Source organism: Anomalospiza imberbis, chromosome 6 (assembly GCF_031753505.1).
Source record: "Anomalospiza imberbis isolate Cuckoo-Finch-1a 21T00152 chromosome 6, ASM3175350v1, whole genome shotgun sequence".
NCBI classification, from domain to species: Eukaryota; Metazoa; Chordata; class Aves; order Passeriformes; family Viduidae; genus Anomalospiza; species Anomalospiza imberbis.
The window spans coordinates 53,791,628-53,816,124 of record NC_089686.1 but is presented as its reverse complement, the minus strand read 5'-3'; the positions used below and the strand labels follow the sequence as shown (position 1 = coordinate 53,816,124).

Sequence of the window (24,497 nt, the reverse complement as noted above, 5' to 3'; positions counted from 1 at the left end):
AAATCATCACATGAGCACCCCTGGCTCAGTGTCCCTCTTAACAATGCACCTCCAGTGAAAGTTAGACCTTTGTGGGACAAATTCATCCCGGATTTCACTCAGTGAAATTATTCCTGGGTCAGGTTTATTTTAATGGGCCTGTATTGGTCTTGTTGCCAAAGTCTTTGCAAATCCTGGCTTCCTCCTATGTTCTTCAGGGGTGATTTGTGGGAATTGTCACTATATCAGGCTGAATAAGACCACCTGATCAATTCTGTCCAGATGTATTTGTACAGGACCACAGGTCCAAGTATGCACTCTTGCAAGTTTGAAGCATTTGTGGTATATCTTCTTCTCCTGTTCTCTGTCTAATAAATGAAAAATATTTCCAGTGAAGCTGGAACTTGTCATAAAGACAGCATTATTTAGTCACTGTCAGGAAAAGAATACAGGAAAATGCTCCAAGGATACCACATTTGAGTGAGAAGCTGATGATCTAGAGTCACCCTCTTCTAGAAAAGATTCCCTTATGTTTTCCACAAACACATTGTGTAAACAAAGTCCAGGGGCATTACTCCTTAGGTCAAGCTGGAAATCAAAATGGAATTTGTTGGCAAAGAAACCTGCAATTATTCATTTCTATTGCAGGACGAAGATCTGCTCAAAACATAAGAAAAAAAACATAAGAAAAACACAGCTTTTGTTGGTTTAATGCTGGAGAAGCGCAGTACCAAATATGATCCCATAAAATCAGTAAGGTTTCTTCTATAGTGGAATCATGAAGGATTTCATAGCACACAGAAAATATTGGAGTGGATAAAATATTTCTAAAACATGAAATAATGGCTTACAGTGATGAAAAAAAAGCATTTAGGCCATTTGAAGCTGGTGGGAATTTTGTGAGCTTTAGAGCAGACCTGACCAGAAGATACCATTTGACTGTGTAAGCTCCAAGTCGATTCCAGGCTCAGTATTGCTCTCCGGAATGCATTGACTGATAGCAATAGCTGAGGAAGTGTTAGATAGCAGAATGGTGAGAGATATTTGAAATTGGTTGTCTGGCTGTGCTCCTTGGAAAGAACCAGCAACAACACACACCAATTGCAGTAGCAACAACCTCCCCAGCGTGTTGACCTTCCTTAGCAGTTTTAGAAGCAGAACCCCTCTGGAAGTGGATCATTTGGAAAATGTATAAGTCTCTGATGCATTTGAATCCTACAAATTCACCACGGACTGTGGTATCAGGGGAGAGACTCAGAGAGTGCTTGCCGATCCTGTGACATCCTGTCAGTGGGCGCGCGCAGCAGGAGCTGTGGAATCTCAATTCTGCACTCATTCACAGCCTGGGGAGAAATATTGTCACCTCCATGCCTCTTGGATTGCAGAAGCAGCTGGGAAGCAGAGCAGTCCCTGACATATGGTGGAGTAACCTCTCCTTCTTAGGCAGGTTTTTTAACTTGTGCTGCGCTGATAAGGCTCTTTATAGAACAAGCTCGTGCTCGAGTAACTGCGTATCGTAGTGTCCTGTGTCTTCACTTCTGCCTTCCCTCATTCTCCTGACATATTCTTCTCCACCAGAAGCAAGAGAAAAGGCTGGACTGCTCTGCTGGCTCTCTGCCATGGGTAAAATAATTTTCTTTTCTCTGTCACTTCTGGGATGACTGGCAGGAACCACAGCAGAAACCAGAAACCGGCAGCATTAGCACTGACATCTCCAGCCCTGCCTGGAACCTTACTGCCCTCAGTATTTGCAGCCTCTGTAATTCTCCCACCTCTGACTTCAGAGAAAAGGGGGAAGACTGACAGATCTCTTCACAAAAGTAATATTAGATCACACTCGTGTAATCCCAACTACAAAATCTGCAGGAGGTCCCAAAGACAGCCCAAAGGAAGCAGAAAATCTTCAATGTTTCTGAGGTATTTTCCTCTTCCTGCAGTGACTCGTACAACCAAAGCTTTCACCATGATATTCCAAAGTTCCATAATTGAGAAAATATCTCTTCATCCTAAACACCTCTAGTTTATCACATTTTGACCCTCACTCAGCCTTGAGTGACTCACCTATATCATTCTTCCTTTGATCTCCACCACAAGGTAGCCTGTTATGACCAACTTTGACTCATGGGTGGCTTCTTGTCCTATTTCCTCACCATTTTTTGTGGCCACCTTCCTTTGTTTCTTTTCAGCTGGTTTCAATGATATTGTTATCCAGTAGGGCACAAGCCCTCTGTTGCCTTTTAGTTGTGTTCCGGGATCTCTGGATGTTTGACTTTTAATTATAGCTAATTTTATTCTTCCAAAACACATTCACTTCAACATCATTATTGCCAAAATCTGGACTTCTTGTTCTGCAGAAATTGCATTGGGACATGGAAAAGTGCAGTGGTAATAAATGATCCATTGCAACAGGTGAAAATGCTTTTGCAATTGTGTATGTTTGGTTAGGAGGTATTTTTGTTCTATAAGACTTTCCTCCTGGGTTTCTGGTTGTTTTTCCTATCCTCATAAAAGCAAACAAGGTTTCCTTGTTGCAGGAAGCAGGTCCAGCATTGGAAGTGAATGTGGGATTTACCCTACAATACATTTGTTCTGCAAACATCTTTTTTCCTGCAAATGCATTTGTAGGAACATGCAAAGGCATGTGTCTTTCTAATGAACTTTGATAAAACATACCAATAAATGATAAAGTTCAGTGACACAGACAGGAACTGAAATTAAAATAATGTGTTGCAACTCTTGTATTTTGAATCCAGTGACATTCACTAGCTCATTTATCTCTAGCTAAAAATAAGTTCTCTTTAGTTTCTAGCTAAAAATAAGTTACCTGAATCTGAGTTAATCATCTAGGCTTTTTTTTTTTTTTTCCAGAGGCAATAAGAAATGAACACTTCCAGGATATATACAACCCATATCTCTTCAGCAGCTGTTTTGTGATAGGATTGGCACCATTCAGTCTAGTTAAGTGTTTGCAGACACTTACCTCTGTCAGGGACTATAGGGGAACTTGGACAAATCATTTAGGTTGGAACCTTGCCCTAACAAGAGAGGCCATTCCAAAAGATTAGTTAAGGGCTTAATTTTTGTTTCAATTTGATTAAACATGAACCCTTTATAACATCAGCCCATGCAACATCAGCAACAGCAACAACAAAAATAATTTTTAAAGGCTCTCCATCAATTGCTGGGAAATTCTCCTTTATAGCCCCATTTTCACTGATTTGAGATATCATTTAGTGCAAGTGATTTGCCCTTTCTGCCTCAATTTTTGATCCTCACAGAGATGAATGAACAAGTTCCAAGCATCAATTCCTTTACTGCTTGAAAGAAGCCTGAATTCTTGATGAAGAAAGTAAAACTTGCGATCATGATTATTGTTCCCACTAGAATATAGCAGAAGCAGTGGTCACAAAACAGCTTCTATTAACTGAGATGCACAGAAAAATTGAACTAAAGAAGTCCTTCAGATTAATTTCAAACCATAACCTCTGCGTGTGTGGTGGGTGCTCAGTACCTTGAAGAATGCCAGGATGAGTTACATGCACAACTGCTGTGGGGCCCAGGGTTGCTGGGCAGGAACTGCCTTTGTAGCAGCCATGTAATAACATTGCAGAGGAAAAAAAGAATTAGGGACTTGCATGCCTTAGTATTATTTACTGGGCTTATAATACTGTGAACTTCCGTGATGTAAGGAAGACCAGAATTGGCCCACACATGATTTGGAGGATGCAGCAGGAGACACCTGAACGAAAAGTGGTCTTAATCCTTATTAATTATTCAGCAATCATGTAGGGAAAAACTAGGTTCTTTTCTAGGTGTTTCAAGCTGATCACCAAAACATGCCCAAAGCTAATCAACAGCAGTAGCTGCTTTTGAAGTGATTGATCAGATTCAATCCCTTGTTCCCAGTGAGTTTGTTATGCAAGACCCTGATCATCCAAATGCGACTGATCGATGTCGTTAACTCCAGTTAAATACACCTGAAGTTGCACATGAAAATAAGTGCAAGATATCATCCTATAAGCCTCTGAATTTTTGTGTAGCTTGTCTATGTGCACATACTCACTGAACTAAGATTGCTTATGATGAAATGTTTTTTGTGGGAGTGTTTGCAGGAGGGAGATGCAAGTGCAGGGACAAAAGGATGAAAGTGAACAAGTAGCAAAATATAAAAACAGTATGTGGAATCTAACTGAAGCTTTGTGTTTCAGAGAAGATGGTCTGGAGGTGGGGTTATATCTTGTTGAATTGTCATTTAATGTCCTGGGAGGGGGGGGGGGGGGGAATTCTTTATGAAATTAACCAGTTTTCTTTTTGGGAATCTGAGAAAATTCCTTCAATGATTACTTTGAATGTACAGCAGAAAAGTCGGCAGCAATCCCTTTAAATATGTCTGAGATGCAAATACGGTGGAAAACCCCCAAATTTGTGTGTCTTCTTTCCAGGGGCACTCGCTGAGTGAGCTCCCTGGGAGGAGCCCACGTGGAAAAAATCCATGTGCAGACCAGAAGAAAATTTCTGTTTGAAGCTTAAATCGGGCGATGCAGTTTTATTTCACCCAGGATTTTTTCCTCCCAGTCTCTTTGTAAGAAGTGGGGTCAAACAGGAGCTGGAGAGCGCCCGCAGAGCGGCTCCCCCGAGGCGAGGCAGCCGCATCCCAGGGGCCAGGCTCCATCTAGTGACACGGCCGGGGATGGCCGGGCGGGGATCCAGCCGGGAGCCGCGCCGGGACACCTGCAGCCGCCGGTACCTGGCCGGACCGGGCTCTGCAGGGCCAGGCCGGGCTGTACCAGCGCCGTGTGCGGCCGTGCCCCGCCGGCTGCCCGGGACCGGGAGCGGCTGTCCCATTCCCCCAGCGTTCGGCCCCTACCGGAGAGGCGAACCCAGGTTTAGGCAGCAACACTTTGATTTCTGAAAAGGGAAATGAAATACAGGAATGGCAAGGGCGAAGGCAGGGGCTGAGCCGCGGCGGGGAGCGGGGCAGCCTCCTGTCACTGGGTGGGCTGGGTACACACACGCCCACCCCCGGTCCCCGTCCCGGCGCCACATCGGGGCTGCTGGACGTGCAGTGCCCTGGGACCGCGGCCGGAGCCTCGCAGGAGCAGAGAGCTCGGACATGCGGATGCGGAGGAAGCGACTTTAGGGTGTCACCCGCTTAATATTTTCGGGGGAGTGACCGATGCGGCTATGAAATAGGCTCTATATCGGATGCGGCCGGATCGATGGAGCTGATAACGGCGAGCTATAAAAGGCCGGGGGGCGGTTGCGGCCACGCTACAGCCCCGAGGCGCCGCGCCGGGATGGGGCTGCGCCCCGCCGCGCTGGCGCTGCTCGCTCTGGCGGCCGCCGCCGCCTCCGCGCTGCCGCTGCCACTGCCCGACGCCGGCCCGCACCTCAACTACGGCTGGGGAGAGCCCATCCGGCTGCGGCACCTCTACACCGCCAGCAAGCACGGGCTCTTCAGCTGCTTCCTGCGTATCGGCGCCGACGGCCGGGTGGACGCGGCCGGCAGCCAGAGCCCGCAGAGTGAGTGGCGGCGGCGGGGATGGGGACGGGGACGGGGCAGGGCCGGGGCCGCGGGGGTGACACTGCTGTCCCCTCTCTCTGTCTGCCCGCAGGTCTGCTGGAGATCCGCGCCGTGGCCGTGCGCACCGTGGCCATCAAGGGCGTGCAGAGCTCCCGGTACCTGTGCATGGACGAGGCGGGGCGGCTGCACGGGCAGGTGAGCACCCGCGCTGCTGTCCCCGTGGGGATTTTCCGCTCTGGAACAGCGGCGTGGTCTAATCACGGGGTAACAACGCTTCCAGGTGTCCGCCACCGTCCCTCCCCCACCTCTCCCGCCTCTTCTCCCTAGGACCTGCGGTTCTCGTCACCGTCACTGCCCGAGGCTGTGGGGATTGTTAGAGGGCAGAAAGGAAACGTCATTTAGAGTAAATGATGTTTTGCGTGTCCCCTGCCAAAATATACCGAAAGTACAGCCCAGGGCAAAATTGCATTTAGGTTAAAATTCTCATCGGTGGGAGATTGTGATTCTGCTGCAGGAATAGATTAAACTCTGCCGTAGAATATGAGTAATTTCTCACTGTATTCTGAAAAAAAAAAAAAAAATTATTGCTTCTTTGGAGAAGAGTTGCAGCCAGTGCCAGGCATACAACTCCCAGGAACATGGGTTGCCATCTCTTAGGAAATTGCAGAAAAGAAAAGGATTTTGAGGGGGAAAGGATGCTTCTCCACTGCCTCACTTCTGCCCTGCTATAACAGCACAGCTGCGGGACTCTGAATGTTTGGGGGGTTACATGCCCCTCTGATGCCACTAGATCAGCTTTTTCACTAGGTTTAGAAATTAGTCATTGACATAAACTCATTTTTAAGGCATGTGAACACATTCTTGACTCTAGAATTTGACAGGTGCAGTTCAGATTTAGTCTGTACAGAAGCCTGAGTTTTACAGAGCGATGTCTTTTCATGATGCCACAGTAAAGATACAGCTTGATTCTTTTTTGATTACTCCAGGAAAATTTCTGCTGATTTTAATCAGGAAAGGACTTGGCCCATTCTCAAAACTCCCAGTATCTTTAATAACAGCAGCACTGATGTTTCTGAATGTGATTGAAATTAAGAATGCGGATCACAGAATTAAGCCTTTCTTTCTGAATTTCGTTGCTTTTCTGGGCTCAAATCAGTCGAGGCTGAGATGAGGTGCATAGGTTCAGATGATATGGTAGGTCAATTATTAGCTGAATTCTTTAATGTATATCCAAAACAAATCAGAGCCTGGATTCTGCTCCTATTGGTGCTACCAGCTGAACTTGAGTAATCACAGAAATTTAAATTGCCTTTCTTATAGCACCATTTTGAAGGCATACACATTGACTGGAACACCAACATTTGTTGGTGTAGCGTATTCGATGCAGGCTGGGGTTTTATTCTGAAAACACAACAGCGTGTAGCTGTGCTGTCCCACCCCCGTGTTGGGGACACCTGCTGTCACCTCTGTGCTCACAGCCCAGCCAGGCAGCTCTGCAGGTAAATCTTTACCTTATCAGCACCACGCTCAGGACTGGGAGAACAAAAGGGCAAACACGGTGTCTGGGGGCTGAACCTGTGCTCCTGCAGCTTGGCCTGTTTTGACACTGGAAAACTGATGACTGGGGTTGGTTTTTGAATGTGCTGTGTGCTGTAGTCAGTAGTTTAGGGGAAATGCTGAATCTACTGACATACCGTGACTCCTCCTGTGGGAAAAAAAAATCTGGAAATACTTAAAAAGTCTGTTTGGTACTTGTTTAAAAAAACAGACTGGAGACCATCCCAATGTAGTGAACAGGGAAAGGTATAGCTGACACACAGAGACTCATTCAATATCTGTTCTTTGTAATGTGCACTTCCTGAGCAATAATCTTTTTTATTTCATCATCTTTTTTTAGTAAGGCTGAGCACTCATAAAGACAGCCAACAATCCAGCCCCAATTTTCTGTCACATACACATATTTTTCTGAGATATAATGTGTGTGTGTAAAGATAAATATAGCACCATTTTATTTGAAGAAATAATTTTTTTTAATTACTTTATTAATTTAAAACATGCTTGTGAAAGATAACCAAATGCATGCCCTTAATTTTACTCCGTGTTACTGAGGGTGTCTGAGAAAGGCCCAAAAATCTTAAATATGCTCTCTGTTCAGACAGGCAGAACATTCATGTAAGGACATTTCTGTCTCTGCAGACTGAGACATAATCAGCAATTCTCTTTTGTTGACCAAGGTTCAATCACCTGCAGTAGCTGAGACTGAAATAGCAACAGAGTTGTAAGAAACACAGTACTGGTGTAAAGATCTAGAGAGGTCTGACCTGCTGATATGGGTTCAATATACAAATATAATATTTTATATATATATATATATATATATATATATAACTTAATATGTTACAGGTATATAATATCTGTACAGGCCATTCCAAATGTAATCTTACAAATTCATACCTAAGAAAATAAATTCTTCTGTACAAAGTCCTAACTTGTGCTGGTATTAATCCTACAGTTCTCATGTTAACATGAAAATGACACTTTGTGAGAGGGTCTTTGGCAATTTCAGTAAATTCAGAGTGGGAAAAGGTGGAAATTACCTTTTAGCATTGTTTTACTGATAGGCCACTCTGCCTTTCTACAGACCTTATGCTGAAGCCCTTGCACAGACAAATCTCTAAGAGAGCAGGAGTTATATATTTGGATTAGGATTTATGACTGCAATTAAGGACAATTCATCTAAATCAGCTCTGGCATCTGAGACTTTTTTCCCAGTGCTCAGACAGGATAAGTGTGGTGGCTGTGGAGAAGCACATCCCAGGATTCAAAGCTTATTTAATGCGATGGACATGGAAAGAATTTCAGGGGTTCTGGAATAGAATAGAATAGAATAGAATAGAATAGAATAGAATAGAATAGAATAGAATAGAATAGTGATTGGGAAAGCCAGGATACCCCCACTGAGGGACTAGGACTTTTCCCAACCAAGGTTTGTTTTGTGGTTGAATACAACCAGCCTGGTGGGCGTAATTGTAATTCTCACTATTCCTTGCTTTTCAGCTCAGGTATTCCATTGAAGACTGTTCCTTTGAGGAGGAGATTCGCCCAGATGGCTACAATGTGTATAGATCCAAAAAACATGGAATATCAGTGTCTTTGAGCAGTGCCAAACAAAGACAGCAGTTCAAGGGGAAAGATTTCCTTCCCCTGTCTCACTTCTTGCCCATGATCAACACTGTGCCCATGGAGTCAGCAGACTTTGGTGAATATGGTGATTACAGCCAGGCCTTTGAGCCAGAGGCCTTCTCCTCGCCCCTGGAGACAGACAGCATGGACCCCTTTGGCATTGCCTCCAAACTGTCCCCAGTGAAGAGCCCCAGCTTCCAGAATTGATTGTGCTCCCACACATTTTCACAGAAATATTGAAAAGTATTGCAGGGTTTGTAGCTTTTTGTGTAGTGATATTTGGAAACTTTTTTGTGTGTTTGAGTATGGAGCCAGCCTCGTCCTTGTTGTACCTGTAAGAGATGAGAGCCAAGAGGCTGTTCTATAGTCTAAAGAATTGCCTATCCATAGTTTTGTTTGGAAAAGAAGAATCAAATGCAAAAAGTTTAGCAGCCTTATCAGAATTCCTCCATTGGTGGTGATAAAATAACTAGTTTTTCTACGCCAGCTTCACTTCCACATATACTCACCTGTTTTAGCAGCTCATATGAGCAAATGCAGAAAACCTTTTCCTCTTCAGAGACCTCAAACTCAAACACTTGGAGCAAAACTAGATGAAGGAAAACATCCTACCAGATGTAACTTGAGTTAATGCTGCTTCTTAAAAGGCTGCTAACAACATTCTGGGGAAACCTTTCTATGGAAAGCATACTACTGAAAAAACAAATCTGCTTGTATTTTGTGCTTTTTCTTCCCTTAGAAAATAAGAGAAGAAAGGAAAAAATTCTCACTTCCCTTACTGCTAAGAAGTACTTTGGGAAACTTGATCGTTGATTTCCTTTGTAGGCTAAATTATGTTCTCTGTGGCATCAGAATCATCCAGCAGAGTTCTCATTAAAATCAGTGAGGATTCAGTGTGGTGTTGGAAGAGTGCCCAGGGCTAGAATTGATGTTCATCAGGTAGGGAATGAGCAGCTCAAATGAATGTTTAAATGAAGATTCTGTTGTATATAAGCATGTATATGTCATTAGCAAACAGAAAAACACTGAGAACGGATGTATAGGTCAAATCAGTCGTAAAATAGGTTTTTGTTTTTAACCTTTAACCATCAGAAATTCTTTCAAGTCACTTCCAGGCTTGATTCAGCATCCATGGGAATCAGTGGAGAAATGGTTTAGTGAGTTAAAAGCTGCAGAACTGGGTCAGGATTCTCCTTGCAAGAAGGGATTGTGAGTACCTCTGGCCAAGGCACTCGATGTCTTCAAGTTCTGTTCTCCCTCTGAAAAGATTCAATGGAGGAATAACCAAGGTGAAGCCAAAGGGAAAAAAAAAAAAAAGGATGGTTCAGGGATTCTACTTATTTCCAAAGGTTCATTTATAATAGAGATTTCTGTACCAAAAAAAAAAAAAAAAAAAAAAAAAAAAGCCCTAGCACTTCATTGCCAATGCAATATTTATAATTAATTTATTGAATACATACATCTGTTTATTTTGCTACTGTTATTTATGCTCAAAATTCTATTTATATACTTGTGAAGGTGGGTTTTTTAGTTGTAACAAATCTTGTGAAGCTTTGTAATCAACAGAATTTTAGCCAACAATAGCCAATTTTTAGCCAATTTTTAAATAGCCAGAATTTTAGCCAATTTTTAAATTTCTGTGCATTATCATTAGTGTAATGTGTATATTTCCAATAAAAGAGAAAATCATCTTCAACACTGAAATCTGCTTGACTCTTTTGTCTCTCCCTAAGTGCCATATCCACATATCTTTTAAATACCTCCAGAGATGGTGACTCAACCACTTCCTTTGACAAAAAAATCCTGTGGGTAGAAGGCTGCTACCATTTAAAAATGGAAACCATTCTAACCAGTGCTGCCAGGGAGAAAAGTGGTGAGCTTTGCCTGAAAAAGATGTCAGTTTCTGGCAGGAAAAGAGCCCGAATGTTTCCATTCGGAAATGCTGTAAGACACAGGAACAGCAGATTTCTTGGCTGGCAAACGTCTCCCATGGTGTTTTCCCATTCTCTTTTGTGCTGAGCCACTGCCACACATCCGGAGGGTTCCCACTCCTCGTGTGCTGGAACAGGTAGTTCTGATTTTCAGGTTGTTTTATTCCAAAGCTTTCCAGATTTCAGGGGGTTTCATTTCCGGTTTTGATCAGTCACTATGTTTTCTTTGAACGCTTTTCAAGACCTTTCTTAAAAAACAAAAAACAAAGAAACAAAAAAAACAACAACAAAAAAAAACCACAGAAAACAAAATATAATAAGAATGAACTTTTAAAGTTTGGGCAAGAAAAGAAAAGTCACTTTTACTCTTCTGCTAAAAAATTGCACAGATGTGACAGGAAACATGGCAAATAATGGAGTTTGGAGGGTACACAGTTTAATTGAACCAGTGAGAGATTTTTAAAGTGGGTGTAACATTGGCAATATTTCTCAAGGGTGCAATATTTCTCAAGACAGGCAACCTTACATTTTGGGAACATCATACTGAGCTCTCTCGTGACCCTATTTGCTGATGCCTTTGGCTTACATTCTTCCACCGGCAGTGCGATGATTTTTCCTGCAACAGCATGGTTAGAGGTTGGTTCAATATTTATTCAGACAGAGGGAAAAATGCCAGGAGCTAAATTAACCCACACCACTTCCTGGAGCGCTTCAGTTTTCGTTGTTCAGTTTCCCATCCCAGCTCTGACCAAACCTGGCTGTTTTGCTTATAAAATCTGACAAGATCTCGGCTTGAGGTGGGAGGATTGCTGGGAAATGCTTCCCCTGCCCTGCGACACCTGACTCGGTCAGGAACCGGGTGTGCAAAACCTCCAAAAAGCACCTTTGGTTCTGTGGGAATGTAAACACCAGCACCACCGGTCAGCAGAGCCCTGTCCCCTGCCCATCGGGGCTCCTCAAAGGCAGGGGGACAATGGCGCTGCTTTCATTTGCAACAGCACGTTTTACAGCCCTAAAAGGTTTTTTAAGCTCAGGTGTCAAATGTCTCCTTGGGAAGTCTCAGCTGGAAGCTGTGATGTGCAAATACGAGTTGTTAGAGGAGCGGGGAGGCTGCAGGAAAGGAGACACTGAGCGTCTTTATTTCTTTCACTGGAGGAAGTGTAAAAACCCATAAATCAATTCAAAGTCATAGCGTCCACTTTACCTCTTGCCTTTGCTCAAATCAGTGAAACCCTGTTGGTGGAAAATTTGGGGGCCACTCTTTCTACTCTGCCAGTGTACTTTGCATATGAATGGGGAACAACTTGATAAATTAAATAAAATTTCCCTTTTTTACCTCAAAAATATACGTATTCCAACACCAGGGTTGGCAGAATAGTGTGACCCAGAGCCACATTTTCATCAAGTATCTGGAAAGAAATAGTATAAGTTAACTTTAAAACACGTGCTTGTAAATTACTATAAATGTTTCCTTTGACCAGTGTTGATCTGTAACAACTCGTAAGTATTTTAATAGAACAGCCTAGAACGGCACACTACAGTTTGAGTGGGTATTAACACCAACAATATTTACGTTTTAGAATCCACTGGTTTGGGCTGGAAGGGACTTTAGGGACAATTTCATTCCAGGGGCAGGGACACCTTTCCACGTCGCTCAGAGCCCCATCCAACCTGGCCTCGGACACTTTCCAGGGATGGCGCATCCACAGCTTCTCTGGGCAACCTGTGCCAGGGCCGCACCACCCTCACAGGGAAAAACTGTGGGCATATGCACCAAAAATACACTTCTTGAAAGCCACAGATACCAATATGACGTGAGAGAGATGTGCAAACTCTATCATTCCACGACCAGCGACAGGAGCCGAGAGAACGGCCCGAAGCTCTGCGGGGGCAGGCTCAGGTTGGATGTCGGGAAAAGGCTCCTCAGCCACACGGTGGCCGGCCACTGGAGCAGGCTCCGCACGGCAGTGGTCGCAGCGCAAGGCTGGCGGAGCTCAGGGAGCGTCAGGACAACCTGCTGTGAGGCACAGGGTGGGATTTCTGGGACGCAGGGTGGGATTTTTGGGACATGGGGCGGGATTTTTGGGACACCGAGGTTTCCCCGTGGACGGCGGGGGCCGGGATCTGTGGCGGTGCTCGGGCGCGCCCTGGTGGCCGCACGCCATAGCGGCACGGGGCGTGGCTTCCCGTGAGGGGGCGTGTCCCGAGTGTATGAACCACGCCCCCTCCCGCGCGCCGTCCGCTCCCAGCGTGCCTCGCGCCGCCATGGCCGACCTGTTCGATGGGATCGTGATGGCGGAGCAGAGGTGAGGGGACCGAGGGAGCCTGCAGCGGCCCCAGAGCGGCTTCTCGGCAGCGCGGGGCTCCCCTGGGCCTCTGCGTCCCTCTGGGAGCTGCCAGGGGAGCGTCAGGGAAAGAAGGCGAGCGCTGAACCCGAGGAGGAGGGCGGGGAAAATCCGCCTCTGCGCGTTCTGAGAGCCCGAGCAGCGCGGAACGGGCCTGAAGCTGAGTCGGGGGAGGGCTGGGTTGGGTGCCAGGGAACGGTTCTTCATCCAGAGGTTGGTCGGACGCTGGAACAGGCTGCCGAGGGAATTGGTCTCGGCACAGAGTGGGACCCACGCTGTCAGGCTGGGTTGATGGGCTGAGGCCAGCGGGGTGACGGTCAGCGAGGCCAGTGCCGGGTCCAGCCTTGGGCCGCCTCAACCCCCTGCAGCGCTCCAGGACAGTGGGAGAGCTCCTGGAAAGCATCCCAGAGGGAAAGGGCTTGGGGGTGCTGGCCAGGAGCTGCTGAATACGAGCCCAGGTGTGCCCAGGTGGTCAGGAAGGACAAGGGCATCCTGTCCTGTGTCAGCAGTAGTGTGGCTAGCAGGAGCAGGGCGGTGACCGTCCCCCTGTTCTGGGCACTGCTGCGGCATGACCCTCCTGGAATCGTGGGGTCAGTTCTGGGTCCCGCACTACAAGAAAGACTTTGAGGTGCTGCAGTGTGTCCAGAGAAGGGAATTGAGCTGGGGCAGGCTCTGGAGCACAAGTCTGATAAGAAGTGGCTGAGGGTGTTGGGGTGGCTCAGCCTGGAGAAAAGGAGGCTCAGGGAGAACGTTCTCTCTCTCTGCAACTTCCTGACAGGAGCCCCCCATGTGGGGCCAGACTTTACTCCCTGGTGACAAGTGACAGGACAAAAGGAAGTGGCCTCGAGCTGCACCAGAGGAGGTTTAAGTTGGACATAAGGAGGAATTCATGGAAAAGGTTGCCAGGCCTTGCCTAGGGAGCTGCTGGAGTCACCATTTCTGGAGGTGTCCAAGGAACAGCTGGATGTAGCACTCAGAGCTCTGGTCTGGTTGACACAGTGATGATGATTCAGAGGTTGGGCTGGATGGTCTCAGAGGTCTTTCCCAACCAAGACAAGCCTGTGATTCTGGAATTTAAACTGATTTTATGTGATATTTCTAAGCTTTGGAGGCGATGCACGTTTCTGTTGCCCAGAGGTGCTCATGTGCAGTGTGAGCTTGACAGGAGATTAACAAAGCTGTGATTCTGCACTCCCCGGTTCCATGGGGAGGGCTGGACAGGAGATTAACAAAGCTGTGATTCTGCACTCCCAGGTTCCATGGGGAGGGCTGGACAGGAGATTAACAAAGCTGTGATTCTGCACTCCCAGGTTCCATGGGGAGGGCTGGACAGGAGACTAACAAAGCTGTGATTCTGCACTCCCAGGTTCCATGGGGAGGGCTGGACAGGAGATTAACAAAGCTGTGATTCTGCACTCCCAGGTTCCACGGGGAGGGCTACCAGGAGGGGCTTGCAGAGGGCAGCCACGCCGGAATGGCTGAGGGCAGGAGGTACGGAGCACTCCACGGAGCCAGGATGGGCTCGGAGGTAAATGGGGAAACTCTTCAGCACTGGAATCTTCTTGTCCTTAGAAAATTACTGCCACACAGAAATTTTCACGCTGAGGCCTGCTGTGTCTCACTGCTCTGTCTGTGTCCAGGAGGACCCATAAAACTGCTTTAAAGATGCTGTTTTGAGCTGGAGAGTTCAGTAGATGCAGTTGTGTTTTGTTTATTTGCTCTATGGAGCTTTGGTAATCTTTTTTCCCAAATTTATGGCTAAAGGTCCCCCTGCTCCCCAATTACCTGTAGCTCAGCATAAGGAAAAGCATGGAATCTTGAGATATAAAGAGGCAGGTCTGTGTGTCTTGTGCACTCTTTGTTAATTGTGATGCTGTGAGGGTTTGTGGCACTGTTCCTGTTCTGCTCTGTGTGCTGGCACACCTGGATCAATAACCATTTCTAGGAATTCAGGGGCTGGAGACTGGTGGGAGGCACCTCAACTTGTCCCATATGTCCACTCCATTTTGTCACAGTTACAGGATGAGAATGCCAAACAGCAGTCTCCAGAGCTGGATGGTTTGTACAAAATGGTCCTGGGCAGACCATAAGAGAGAATTGCTCTAATCTCCTCATACTGGGAAAGCTCCAGAAGGAGGCAGGATTAGACACATCAAGTGAGAGGGTGGCTTGGGTAACCTTATACTTGTCAGCCTTTCCAGCTTGGAAACATGTTTGTGTACCCAGGATTTAATTTCCTGAAGAGTGAGATACAGTGTAGTGCTTTAATTTTGTTCCACTGTCTATGCTCTGTGTCCTGTGGGGTTTTTTTCTTTCTTTCATGACTATTTTTAATTCATTTTAGATTGGTTGCTACCTTGGGTTTGCACTGACATGGCACTGTCTGCTCCAGAAATGCACAGATGAAAAGAACAGGTGAGGTTAAAAATGCTTAAAGTCATTTTGCTGTGATTTCCATTCTTCTTTTTTTTTTTTTTTTGTCCCATTTTGATTAATCTGTCTGCCAGAATTGCCTTTTTGGCTGCATTTCTTTATTTTGACAAGTCATCCAATCAGAATTTTTGTTGATTCTTGAATATTTCTCAACTTTGGACTGGTAAGTTGAAATGGAAGCCTTAAATCTGTCAATTATGCTTAATTCCCAATTTGGAATAATGCCTAGTTTGGATAATTACTTATTTGAGAATATGGAACACACCTGACAATGGGCTGAATGGGAGAAGTTGAATTAAAGAAGGATGGAGGGCTGGGTTTTGTGCTCTGTATTATTATATATCAATATAATTTTCATATTGATGGATTGAAAAAACTGTGTGAGGATCATTGTGTTTTCTTTTGATTTGATTAACTTTGTTTTTTCTAGCAAAAAGATAAGGGCTTTGGATTCATTAATAGGCATGATTCAGAAATTCCCATATGAAGACCCCACTTATGATAAGCTGCAAGAAGATCTGGAAAAAATCAGAGGAAAATTTAAACAGGTTTGTAGGATTAAGTTGTAATTTTAGCACATAAATTCATTTCTGAAGATACTTTGTTTCTAAAGCCAATCCAAAATTTTGTGAAGCAGTTATTGTTCCCATTCTGCAATCATAGCAAAATACCTGAAGTGAGATAAATTAAGTGAAAATCTTTGTTAGTTGAAAATTTCCCAGCAATAACAAATGCAAAATAAAGGAAAAATATTCTTTAAAAAGCAGGTTGGAAATAATCTTTGACAATTTGAATTACAAGTGGGACCAGAAGAAGAGAAATTGAGCAATTGGTAGTTTTGTTGAACATTCTTCTTGAAAAACAGACCCTTTGAAACACTTCTGTTTATTCTTTTTTAGGTTTGTTCAATGCTAAATATTCAGTCTGATTTTAGAATTGGTGATGAGAGATCTTCACTAACATTTTGAATGCAACAAATGAAGATAAACATGGATGACCAAAGAAAAAAAACATTAAAAGAACAGAACTGGAAAAGTGTCTATTTACTTTTATATTAAAAAAAATATCAAAATAGTGTAGAGATGTTAAAGGGGAAGTGAAAAATCACTGGACTTGCAATATTATTTAACATTTATTATCTCCAAGTTTTATTTAGGATATTACACACACTAGTGTGTAAATCTGTTAAATAGAAATAATTGTTTTAATTCTTTGCTAGTCTTTTACTGATAATTCCTCAAAAGGAAAACAAGAATTTGCAGTTTCCTTGTTTAAAGGATGTCTGTTACTTAAAAATCTGTGTATGCAGATCATTCAGTTTACACAATGTGTACATGCTGTGGGTGAAGGAAAACAAAATCAGTTCCCTGCAGACTTTGCAGCAGGAAACATTTTTGTGGGGAGAAGATGGAATGACAAAGGAGGTCAGAATGCACAGGAGAAGGATGAAGATGGCTGCTCAGAATATGGAATTTGCACCTGGATTTTCCAATAGTTTTGCAGACTGCTGGGGGAAGGGAGCAAACTCTAACCCCTCCCTACAAGTCACCAGTTTAAATGGTGGGTGAGATCAGCCTGACTGCCAGAAGAGTTGTGATTCTCATTGACTGTATTTCTTAGTACCTCTTAACCCAGACCAGCTTTTTATGTGCCAGCCTTGAAAAGTGACCAGTCTCGTTCCAAATCAAAGGATGCTGCCAGCTGCATGTGTTTAACTCTGTTAGCTGAGAGGAATACCTGGAACAGCCTTTGGCTTGGGCTGCTGGATGTCTTTGCATACCAGTAGGGAATTCCAGAATTCCTTCTATCAGCTGTACCCTGTGTGTGTGTGGCTCTGCCTGCATGGCACGGTTCAGCCTCATGAAGACAGATTTGAGATTTTTGGTTTGTTAAACTGTCTTACACGTGAATTTTGATACACACAGGCAGTGTCAGAGCCATCTAGTGGATGTGTGGGATTGTAGGAGCTCACAAATATTTGTGTAGGTGAAGTGGTTAAAATAGACAGTCCAGAACGTACACACTCATGATAATTCTAATTATGTGGAGAATTTCTTTGCAATGAAATAACACTGAGGTAGGAATTAATTTTTTCTTGTTTCTTCATTTGCAAAAATGTCTGTAAAAGCAAGAGCAGGGTTGTGAGAGCTCCAGGTGGAGCATTTGTTTAGTAGAAGTGTGTGATATGTGAGTGACAAGCCAACATGCTGCCCCAGAAAATGCACCAAACACAATTATTTTTGTTCAGCTCAGGAGAGAAATGGTCTTTGGCAGTCAGGTGGTGACTGTTATTTGGAAAGTTGGTTTAGTGGCTAATTTTCTTGTATTGTTTAGTTCTATTTTTTAAAAAAATAATATTATATAAATTATTATATAAATACATGTGTGTATACTGAACTATAAGTATTGTATCAACCAGGATTTCCAGCTGGGACATACCAAGTTTAGGCTTATCTATTAGGTTTTGATTTTTTAATAAGGTCTTTAATTAAGTTTCATTTGTGTGGACACACTGATGGAGTCTCTTTTTCCATGAGTCTGTATTTTTCTGAATATCTGCTGTTTCACACCTTGTGTGGGCCTGATTTGATTTATTAAATGAGGTACAGTTCAAAATTCTGTTGGATGTGCAGTTGTGTGCTTTCTTCAGTGCCATTTTTTTTGTTTTCTTTGGTGATTTGAGGGGATTTGTGTCACGTTCAGTGCTGTGTCAGTGGAACATTCCCAGCATTCTGTAGAGGTGTTTTTATCCCTGACTTACAGCTGTGGTTTTAGGTATGCCTGATTTATAACCCAGGTTACATCAAGAATATTCATTTGTCTTTGTCTTAGGGTCACAAAGATATAGAAAAATACGCAACCTTGTACATTATGATACTGGTTATTAATAAAGCAGGACATTGAGATTGTGGCTTGGTGCTGATTGTCCAAGAAGTTTGAAATTTTGCAGAAGTAAGACTTAAGAATATATCTCTGTTCTCAGTCACCACCCCTACTTACAGCTCAGTTGTTAGGGAGGAATATTTGAAACATTTCACTCACCAATTTCTGACTTGCCTGGACTGCATTCTAGCTTGTTTTGTCTCTTTGTGATCATCTCTCAGCTGAGCCTGTGGAATATGGAATTTTATTAAAAGATGGATACACAGCTCATTACTACTAGGCTGTTGAAGTCATGGCAATCCAGAAGAGTTGTAATTTTCCTTTCTGCAATGTGTGATGAGTACAAGAAATAGTGAATTTTGAGGTATCAGCAGAGAGGTAAACTTTGAATACCATTTGGTAAAGTTCCCAAACACAATTCTTGTTCTGTCTTCATTAAGCAACTCCCTTTCCATTTCTTGTCAGCTGTACTAAAGGTGATCAATTCCAGCATTGAGTGAATATCTGTAATCAACAGAAATGGGTGAAATAAATCAGGAAAAAAAATCTGGGTGTGCAATTGTTTGCTTCAAAACTAACCCTGTAGACGTACTCTGGCTCATTTGAATCCTGATCTGTTTTTCTGAAACAAGGTTGTGATCATTTCCACATGAGATTAAATTTGGAGTTTTAATTTTCCAATAAATCAGTTTCAACATTTATATAGGTTTTGGTTTTTGAAGAGATGCAAGAGAGAGTTTGAGCCTGCCCTGTATTTATGAATGCTTATTTAAACTTCGGCTGGAAATACAACTTCCTGCATTGGAATAAAGAGAGATCCATCTGTCAAAAGTCTGCCTGCACCCTAATATCCCACAGTCCTTTAGAGTAAGAACTTAATATTTCTGGTAATGTTTTCTAATTCTTTCTATTCTTGGTGCCTTTTGAATAGTGCCTTTTGCAACTTCTTACAACCATGGCTTCTGGTCTAATTGCAATCTAAAACTTCAGCTTTCATAGTTTGGCAAGTAACCATGAAGATTCTCATTTTACAGTCTGGCAGAGTTGTTTTTTTAATGGATAAAGTTGTGACAGTACACATTCCCACAGAAGTAGATGTATCACCAGGGAAAAAGGGGATTTGGGAGGTGTGAGAGGTTCCCAGTTGCAAGTTGTGGTGTCTGGGACTGATGTGTAAAGGCCAACTGGAGCAAAGCACTGCTGAAGCACTTCAGTGTGTCCCAGGGTTTGGACCTTCAGGACCAGCCTAGCCTGGGGTGATAATAAAAATAATAATAGCTCTGTGTGCTATTTTGTAAGCTTGCACAATCAGTTCATTTGTAGCTAACCTGAATATCTCCTTGATTTACACTGGGAATGCTCCCACCTTAATCACTGGAATATTCCCTAAGTGTGGTAATTAAAATTTTTCAGCATTTTTCATGCTAGAATTCTGTAGCACTACTTATCAAATACTGCACTACTGTGTGGACGTAGACGTGATCACTAAGCTCATCTGAAACGTGGGAGACTTCCTAAATCCATGGAATATATGAAAAGTGAAAAAAACTCAGACATTGTTTCACTTGATTCCAAAGCAGCTTGCTGCACAATGTTTTAAATTATTTTATCCTATTCTATAACCATAACTAATTGAGCACTAGTGCAGCATTTTGTGTATCTGGTTTCGGGGAGACTTCTGAATAGGAATAAGAAATGGCATAAAACTTCTGCCTCAGAAAAATTAGAAAGCTACACAATTCTAGTGCAGAATTTGTTAGGGTGACATCTGAAATAGTGGCCTCTTGTCTGATAGAATTAACTGATACTTGTTCCTAATAAAATCATGGAGTTTTATTTTAGCAAAATGTTCAGCAGAATGGAGGTTGATTATTCAGTCCCTGCATTCTGACTGTGCATCAGACAGAATCAACTCTGCATTTGTCACTGTCTTCCCTTTCTGATTTTAACTCCTTACTTTGCTGCTTTATCTCAACACTTCTTAACTTCCAGCATCTTCCCCAGCATATTCTGGGGAATAATCAACACTATGTGGAATCTTTCTTGATAGTAGGAACTGTGAGTCAGCAACCCTGTAATTTTTTTAGTTGCAGCTATTGTTCCAGCAGCAAGCTTTGCTGCTATTGTCCAGTGTTTGTCCAGCTCACGTTTACTGGACTGTGGGAACGGATTAGGGTTTCATGGCTTTTTTTTTCTTCTTGCATAAACTCTTGATCAAAGACATTCCTTGGATGACAAAACACTGTATACTGTGTCACACAGCCCTGACCAGACTGCACGAACAGTAGTTTAAAAACACATGCCTACATTGTTCTCTAAACTGGCCTGCTTTTTTTTTTTGCAATGTATGTGCAGACATTGAATTTTTGAGACCCCGTTTACCTCTGTTAAAAACACACACATACACAGAAGTTATTGTTAATAAGCACTTGACAGTTTCTGAAATGGAAGTTTAAAAGCAAATGACTCTGAGACTAAGAACAGACAGAACAGAATGTCATTTCTTAGTGGAGCTAGGAGTTATATCTGCACTGTATTTCCTTCCTGAGGAGACCTTGGTTGTGGGGCAGGTAGTACACTGGAAGCCTAAACCCACATGGATTATGGCATCATTTGATGTGTCACAGCCAGAACACCTTAGTAGGGTAGAGAATGATTGGAGCACAGTTTGGGACTGCATTAACCTACTTCACCATAAGTACATTGTTAGAACCACATTTTGAGAACCTGACTTATTATAGTTTTATTTCTTGGTCTTCTTTTAAGTTCTCTTATGCATTAGGAGGAGGACAAATTTCAGGAAATTCCAGTAGCATCGTTATTCCTCAAACTAATGAGAAAGAAAAAAATGGTGTTAGCAAGGATGGAGACACTTTTTCAAGGAGCCTTGCCTTGTGATTTGCCTGAAATACTGCTTCAGCAGAAACATGGAGGAAAGAGACTCCTGAAGACATGTTGAGCAGGTTTACAGAGGGATTTAAAAACGTGGGAGGGCTGAATTTTGGTGATTGGAAAGCTGTGAAGGAGAGAAACAGTGTTCCACAAACACGAGGCTTTGCATTGTCTGGCTCTGCAACACTTGAGCACTGTCATGCAGAAGTGAAGGCAGATGAAACTTCTTTCACTGACATTGGAAAGTCATATCCATAAGGGAAGAACCCTTCTGGTCCTTTGCAGTCCAAGGGTCTCCATGGAAAGAGAAACCTAAAAAATATGTGGCTAGCAGATGTGTTGTCTAAAAGGAATTAAATGGTCAGAGTGAGTGACTGAAATGGCTACAGAAATATTAAGTCAAACCCACAAAATAAATGTATTGCACTTAGAAGAAATAATGTTTACGTATGAGTAAATAATTTATGATGTCTTCTGGAAATTTAACAGCATACATTGGCTGAAACTTTGCTCTTCATATTTAAAATACCCAAATGTAAAGAACTTTGGTCTGTGGGTGTTCAGGGAGGAAAGAAAGCTGTTCAAAAATAATACCCTGTGAACAATCTGGAGTGATACAATCTAATAAAGGGGAGAAATGAAACATCAAAAAGCTCAATTGCCCGTTGCAGACAGTTTGCCATCAGAGGGTGGCTCAGGACACCAGGTCACTGCCTCGGGCTGGCTCAGGGGTGTTGTCACAATGCACTGCTGGTACTTTCATGGGCCTTGGGTGGGGATCTGCCTCTCTCGGCCCAGCCCCTTGGAGACTGCTGCTAATGCTACAAATCACATCCCAGCCACAAACAGCCACAAATGTGCTGGCTGTCACGGGAGACCAGGCATCTGTGGAATATGGCTTGTGAGGGAATTAAGCTGTGTCACAGGGATGCCATTAAGCCAGGTGGGAGGGATGAAACAAAACCGCTCAGCAACATAGAATCTAAAATTTATTTACTCAGCAGGGAAGGGTGAGTGGGTAGCAATTTCCATTCTGTGATGCACACGCTATAAGCACAACTCAGAGCTCTAGACCTCTGTTCTTCACATGGATCCAGAGGAAGATTCCTTCTCTGGCCAGTCCATGTGTCGGGTCCTGCCCTGGAGCTTGGCCTCTGCATGTCACAATTCCTCCTTTGGTTCAGCGTTCCTGGTGCTGGTAGAGATCTGTACCTGTGAATTCCCTGAAATATGAGACTTTTTAATACCTGGTCTTCACACAGGCAGAAAGGAAGACAGGTCTATGTAAGGCTCGGCAGGTACTATAGGATCACCAAGGAACTATTTCTGATATCACTCTTAAATGTTTATGACAATCAAAAAGCAAATGGATAACTTTTGCCTTCCTCCTACATTTGGTCCTGCTTGGCCATAAAGAACAAAATCAGAAGTCTGGCAAATGTCACATTATCAGTGCAATCCCATTGACTAATTTCCAATCCTTCTCATCACTTGATTGGAATATGGTGTGGGAGTCAGTAAAAAGACACATGGGAATCTATGCTGGCCATGCCAATGCAATTCTACGAGAAATTATATTTGTGGGATCATAAAAATACCTTGTTTATCTGAAGAGATACATTTCTCATAAAATGATGCCAACAGGAATTTATTAAAAATCATTAAAATGCCATCATTTATAGCGTTACTGCCATTGTCCCATTGTAGGAATCTGAGAGTATGCAGCTCACATGCATGGGTCATTCTTTTAAAAACAACAGCTCCAACCTTCTCTTTCTCCTCGATCTTCTGGAGTTTTTCTATCACTTAAAATGCCAGCTGTGCTTGAATACAAGTGAATTATGAGTTTTTTTCATTTGCTAGTTCTTGTTTATTGTTTAATAAAGAGCATTTGAATTTAAGTGTTTATAAAAGGTTTAAGATTGTCAAATGGCCTGAATTCAGCAATGGAACTGGGGAGGTTTTTGGGAGGTCTGTTGGATGTTTTTCTTCATACATGTCTCAATTTGATAGAAAAAATACAGTAGTTTTCCCTTTAATAAGCTACAGCGTAGTCTAGCTGAACGTGTGTATTTTTTACAGCCTATAGTAAATTGTTTTTCTTGCTACATTCTTGTCTTTCTGCCCTTTGCAATGTGAATAATACTGGCATAGTTCACCCAGCATTCAAGTTTAGGAGTCTGCATTTAGAGATGATGTTCAAGAGAAGGAAAATGTAAATAATAGAGCTGACTATGTGGGCTTAAACCTACTTAAGTCACAACACTTAGTCAGTTTAATAGCATTTATAAAAGAGATGGGAATGGCAAAACCTACTTCACACATTCAACCAAACACAGGTTTATATTTCTCAGTGAATCACTGTAATGTTTTTATCAGCACAATATTTTTGTCAGAAGTCAAGATCCCCTAAGTGTGTCTTCACTTGGTTTTCAAACACTTAAGATCAGAGGGATGAGCCATCAGCCATACAAAAGAAAGCTATTTGTTATTTCTGGGGTTTTGGGGTTTTTTTATGCTGGGAAAAATGAATCATTTTTGGCCCAGACCAATTTAAGCTTTAGCTTGATGTGTTTTTGAAGTCCCTGTGAGTTTAGTTCAGGTCATCTTTCAGTGTTTTACACCTCCCAGTGTAAATCACTGTACAGAGAAACTGCCCATTTCAAAAGGAGCAAACCAGACCCCATTTATACTGGTTTTACTTCACCCACCTGATCTGGGATTTTGCAGCAGGCCACACAGGCTTCAGGTTTCTGGCTGAAATGACTGGGAAACCACCGAGCTCACACAAGCTCATCTGGGATTCTTCTGATGCAGGTGGTTTCCCATCTAGTGGTAACTGCCCTGAAAGGAGCTTATTCTGCACTAGACAACGATTAACACGTTAGAAGTTAGCTCTGCAGTTTCATTTTTCATTTCCTGTGCTGCACTCGCTGCACAGAATCAGTTGTAACATAAAGTTTAGTCAATGGGAAACTCAGAAGGCAGACCCGAATTTCTAATTTGTGACAGGGAAGACAAGCACTTGGCCTTTTATATAATTTTTTTTAAGGCAGAAATAATTTCACAGGATAAATAATCAAATACATAGGTTATAAGCTTGACCATCTCCACTGAAAATCAGCTGTTTCTCCTGTGTTCAGCTCTGAAAATAATAAGAAGTAATGTGCAACCCTTATTTTCAGAGATATTTTGGATTGTGTATTGGAACAGAGGTTATAATTTTTTTTCTCATTATATTTTGTAGTAATATCTAATTCCTGTCCTAGGTCCATTCTTTTTTTACATACTTTTAGTAGGCTTTAATGTTTTTCAGGTTTATTCCGT

The 24,497-nt window shown here is 43.0% G+C and overlaps 2 protein-coding genes across 3 annotated transcripts; both read left to right on the top strand.

Annotated features, from left to right (window-relative positions):
- Positions 1 to 5,065: 5,065 nt before the first annotated feature.
- On the top strand, positions 5,066 to 9,416 carry FGF19 (fibroblast growth factor 19). Its single transcript, XM_068194215.1, has 3 exons — positions 5,066 to 5,502; positions 5,595 to 5,698; positions 8,561 to 9,416. Exons 1-3 carry the CDS (start codon positions 5,199 to 5,201, stop codon positions 8,891 to 8,893), a joined length of 741 nt encoding a protein of 246 aa, XP_068050316.1. The 5' UTR covers positions 5,066 to 5,198; the 3' UTR covers positions 8,894 to 9,416.
- Positions 9,417 to 12,836: 3,420 nt separating this feature from the next.
- On the top strand, positions 12,837 to 23,175 carry LTO1 (LTO1 maturation factor of ABCE1). Of its 2 annotated transcripts, none has more exons than XM_068194214.1 (5): positions 12,837 to 12,923; positions 14,385 to 14,490; positions 15,307 to 15,377; positions 15,826 to 15,943; positions 16,295 to 23,175. In XM_068194214.1, exons 1-5 carry the CDS (start codon positions 12,883 to 12,885, stop codon positions 16,361 to 16,363), a joined length of 405 nt encoding a protein of 134 aa, XP_068050315.1. In that variant the 5' UTR covers positions 12,837 to 12,882; the 3' UTR covers positions 16,364 to 23,175. The 2 variants fall into 2 exon arrangements, with proteins under 2 accessions (XP_068050315.1, XP_068050313.1); XM_068194212.1 differs by lacking the exon at positions 12,837 to 12,923 and adding an exon at positions 14,111 to 14,160 and having other exon boundaries at positions 16,769 to 23,175.
- The last annotated feature ends 1,322 nt before the right edge of the window (positions 23,176 to 24,497 follow it).

Coding starts and splice junctions, on each gene's coding strand:
- FGF19 (XM_068194215.1), top strand. CDS start 5,199: ATGGAGCTGATAACGGCGAGCTATAAAAGGCCGGGGGGCGGTTGCGGC. Junction 5,503..5,594: donor CGGCAGCCAGAGCCCGCAGA/GTGAGTGGCGGC, acceptor GTCTGCCCGCAG/GTCTGCTGGAGATCCGCGCC. Junction 5,699..8,560: donor CGGGGCGGCTGCACGGGCAG/GTGAGCACCCGC, acceptor CTTGCTTTTCAG/CTCAGGTATTCCATTGAAGA.
- LTO1 (XM_068194212.1), top strand. CDS start 14,437: ATGGCTGAGGGCAGGAGGTACGGAGCACTCCACGGAGCCAGGATGGGC. Junction 14,491..15,306: donor GAGCCAGGATGGGCTCGGAG/GTAAATGGGGAA, acceptor AATTCATTTTAG/ATTGGTTGCTACCTTGGGTT. Junction 15,378..15,825: donor TGCACAGATGAAAAGAACAG/GTGAGGTTAAAA, acceptor TGTTTTTTCTAG/CAAAAAGATAAGGGCTTTGG.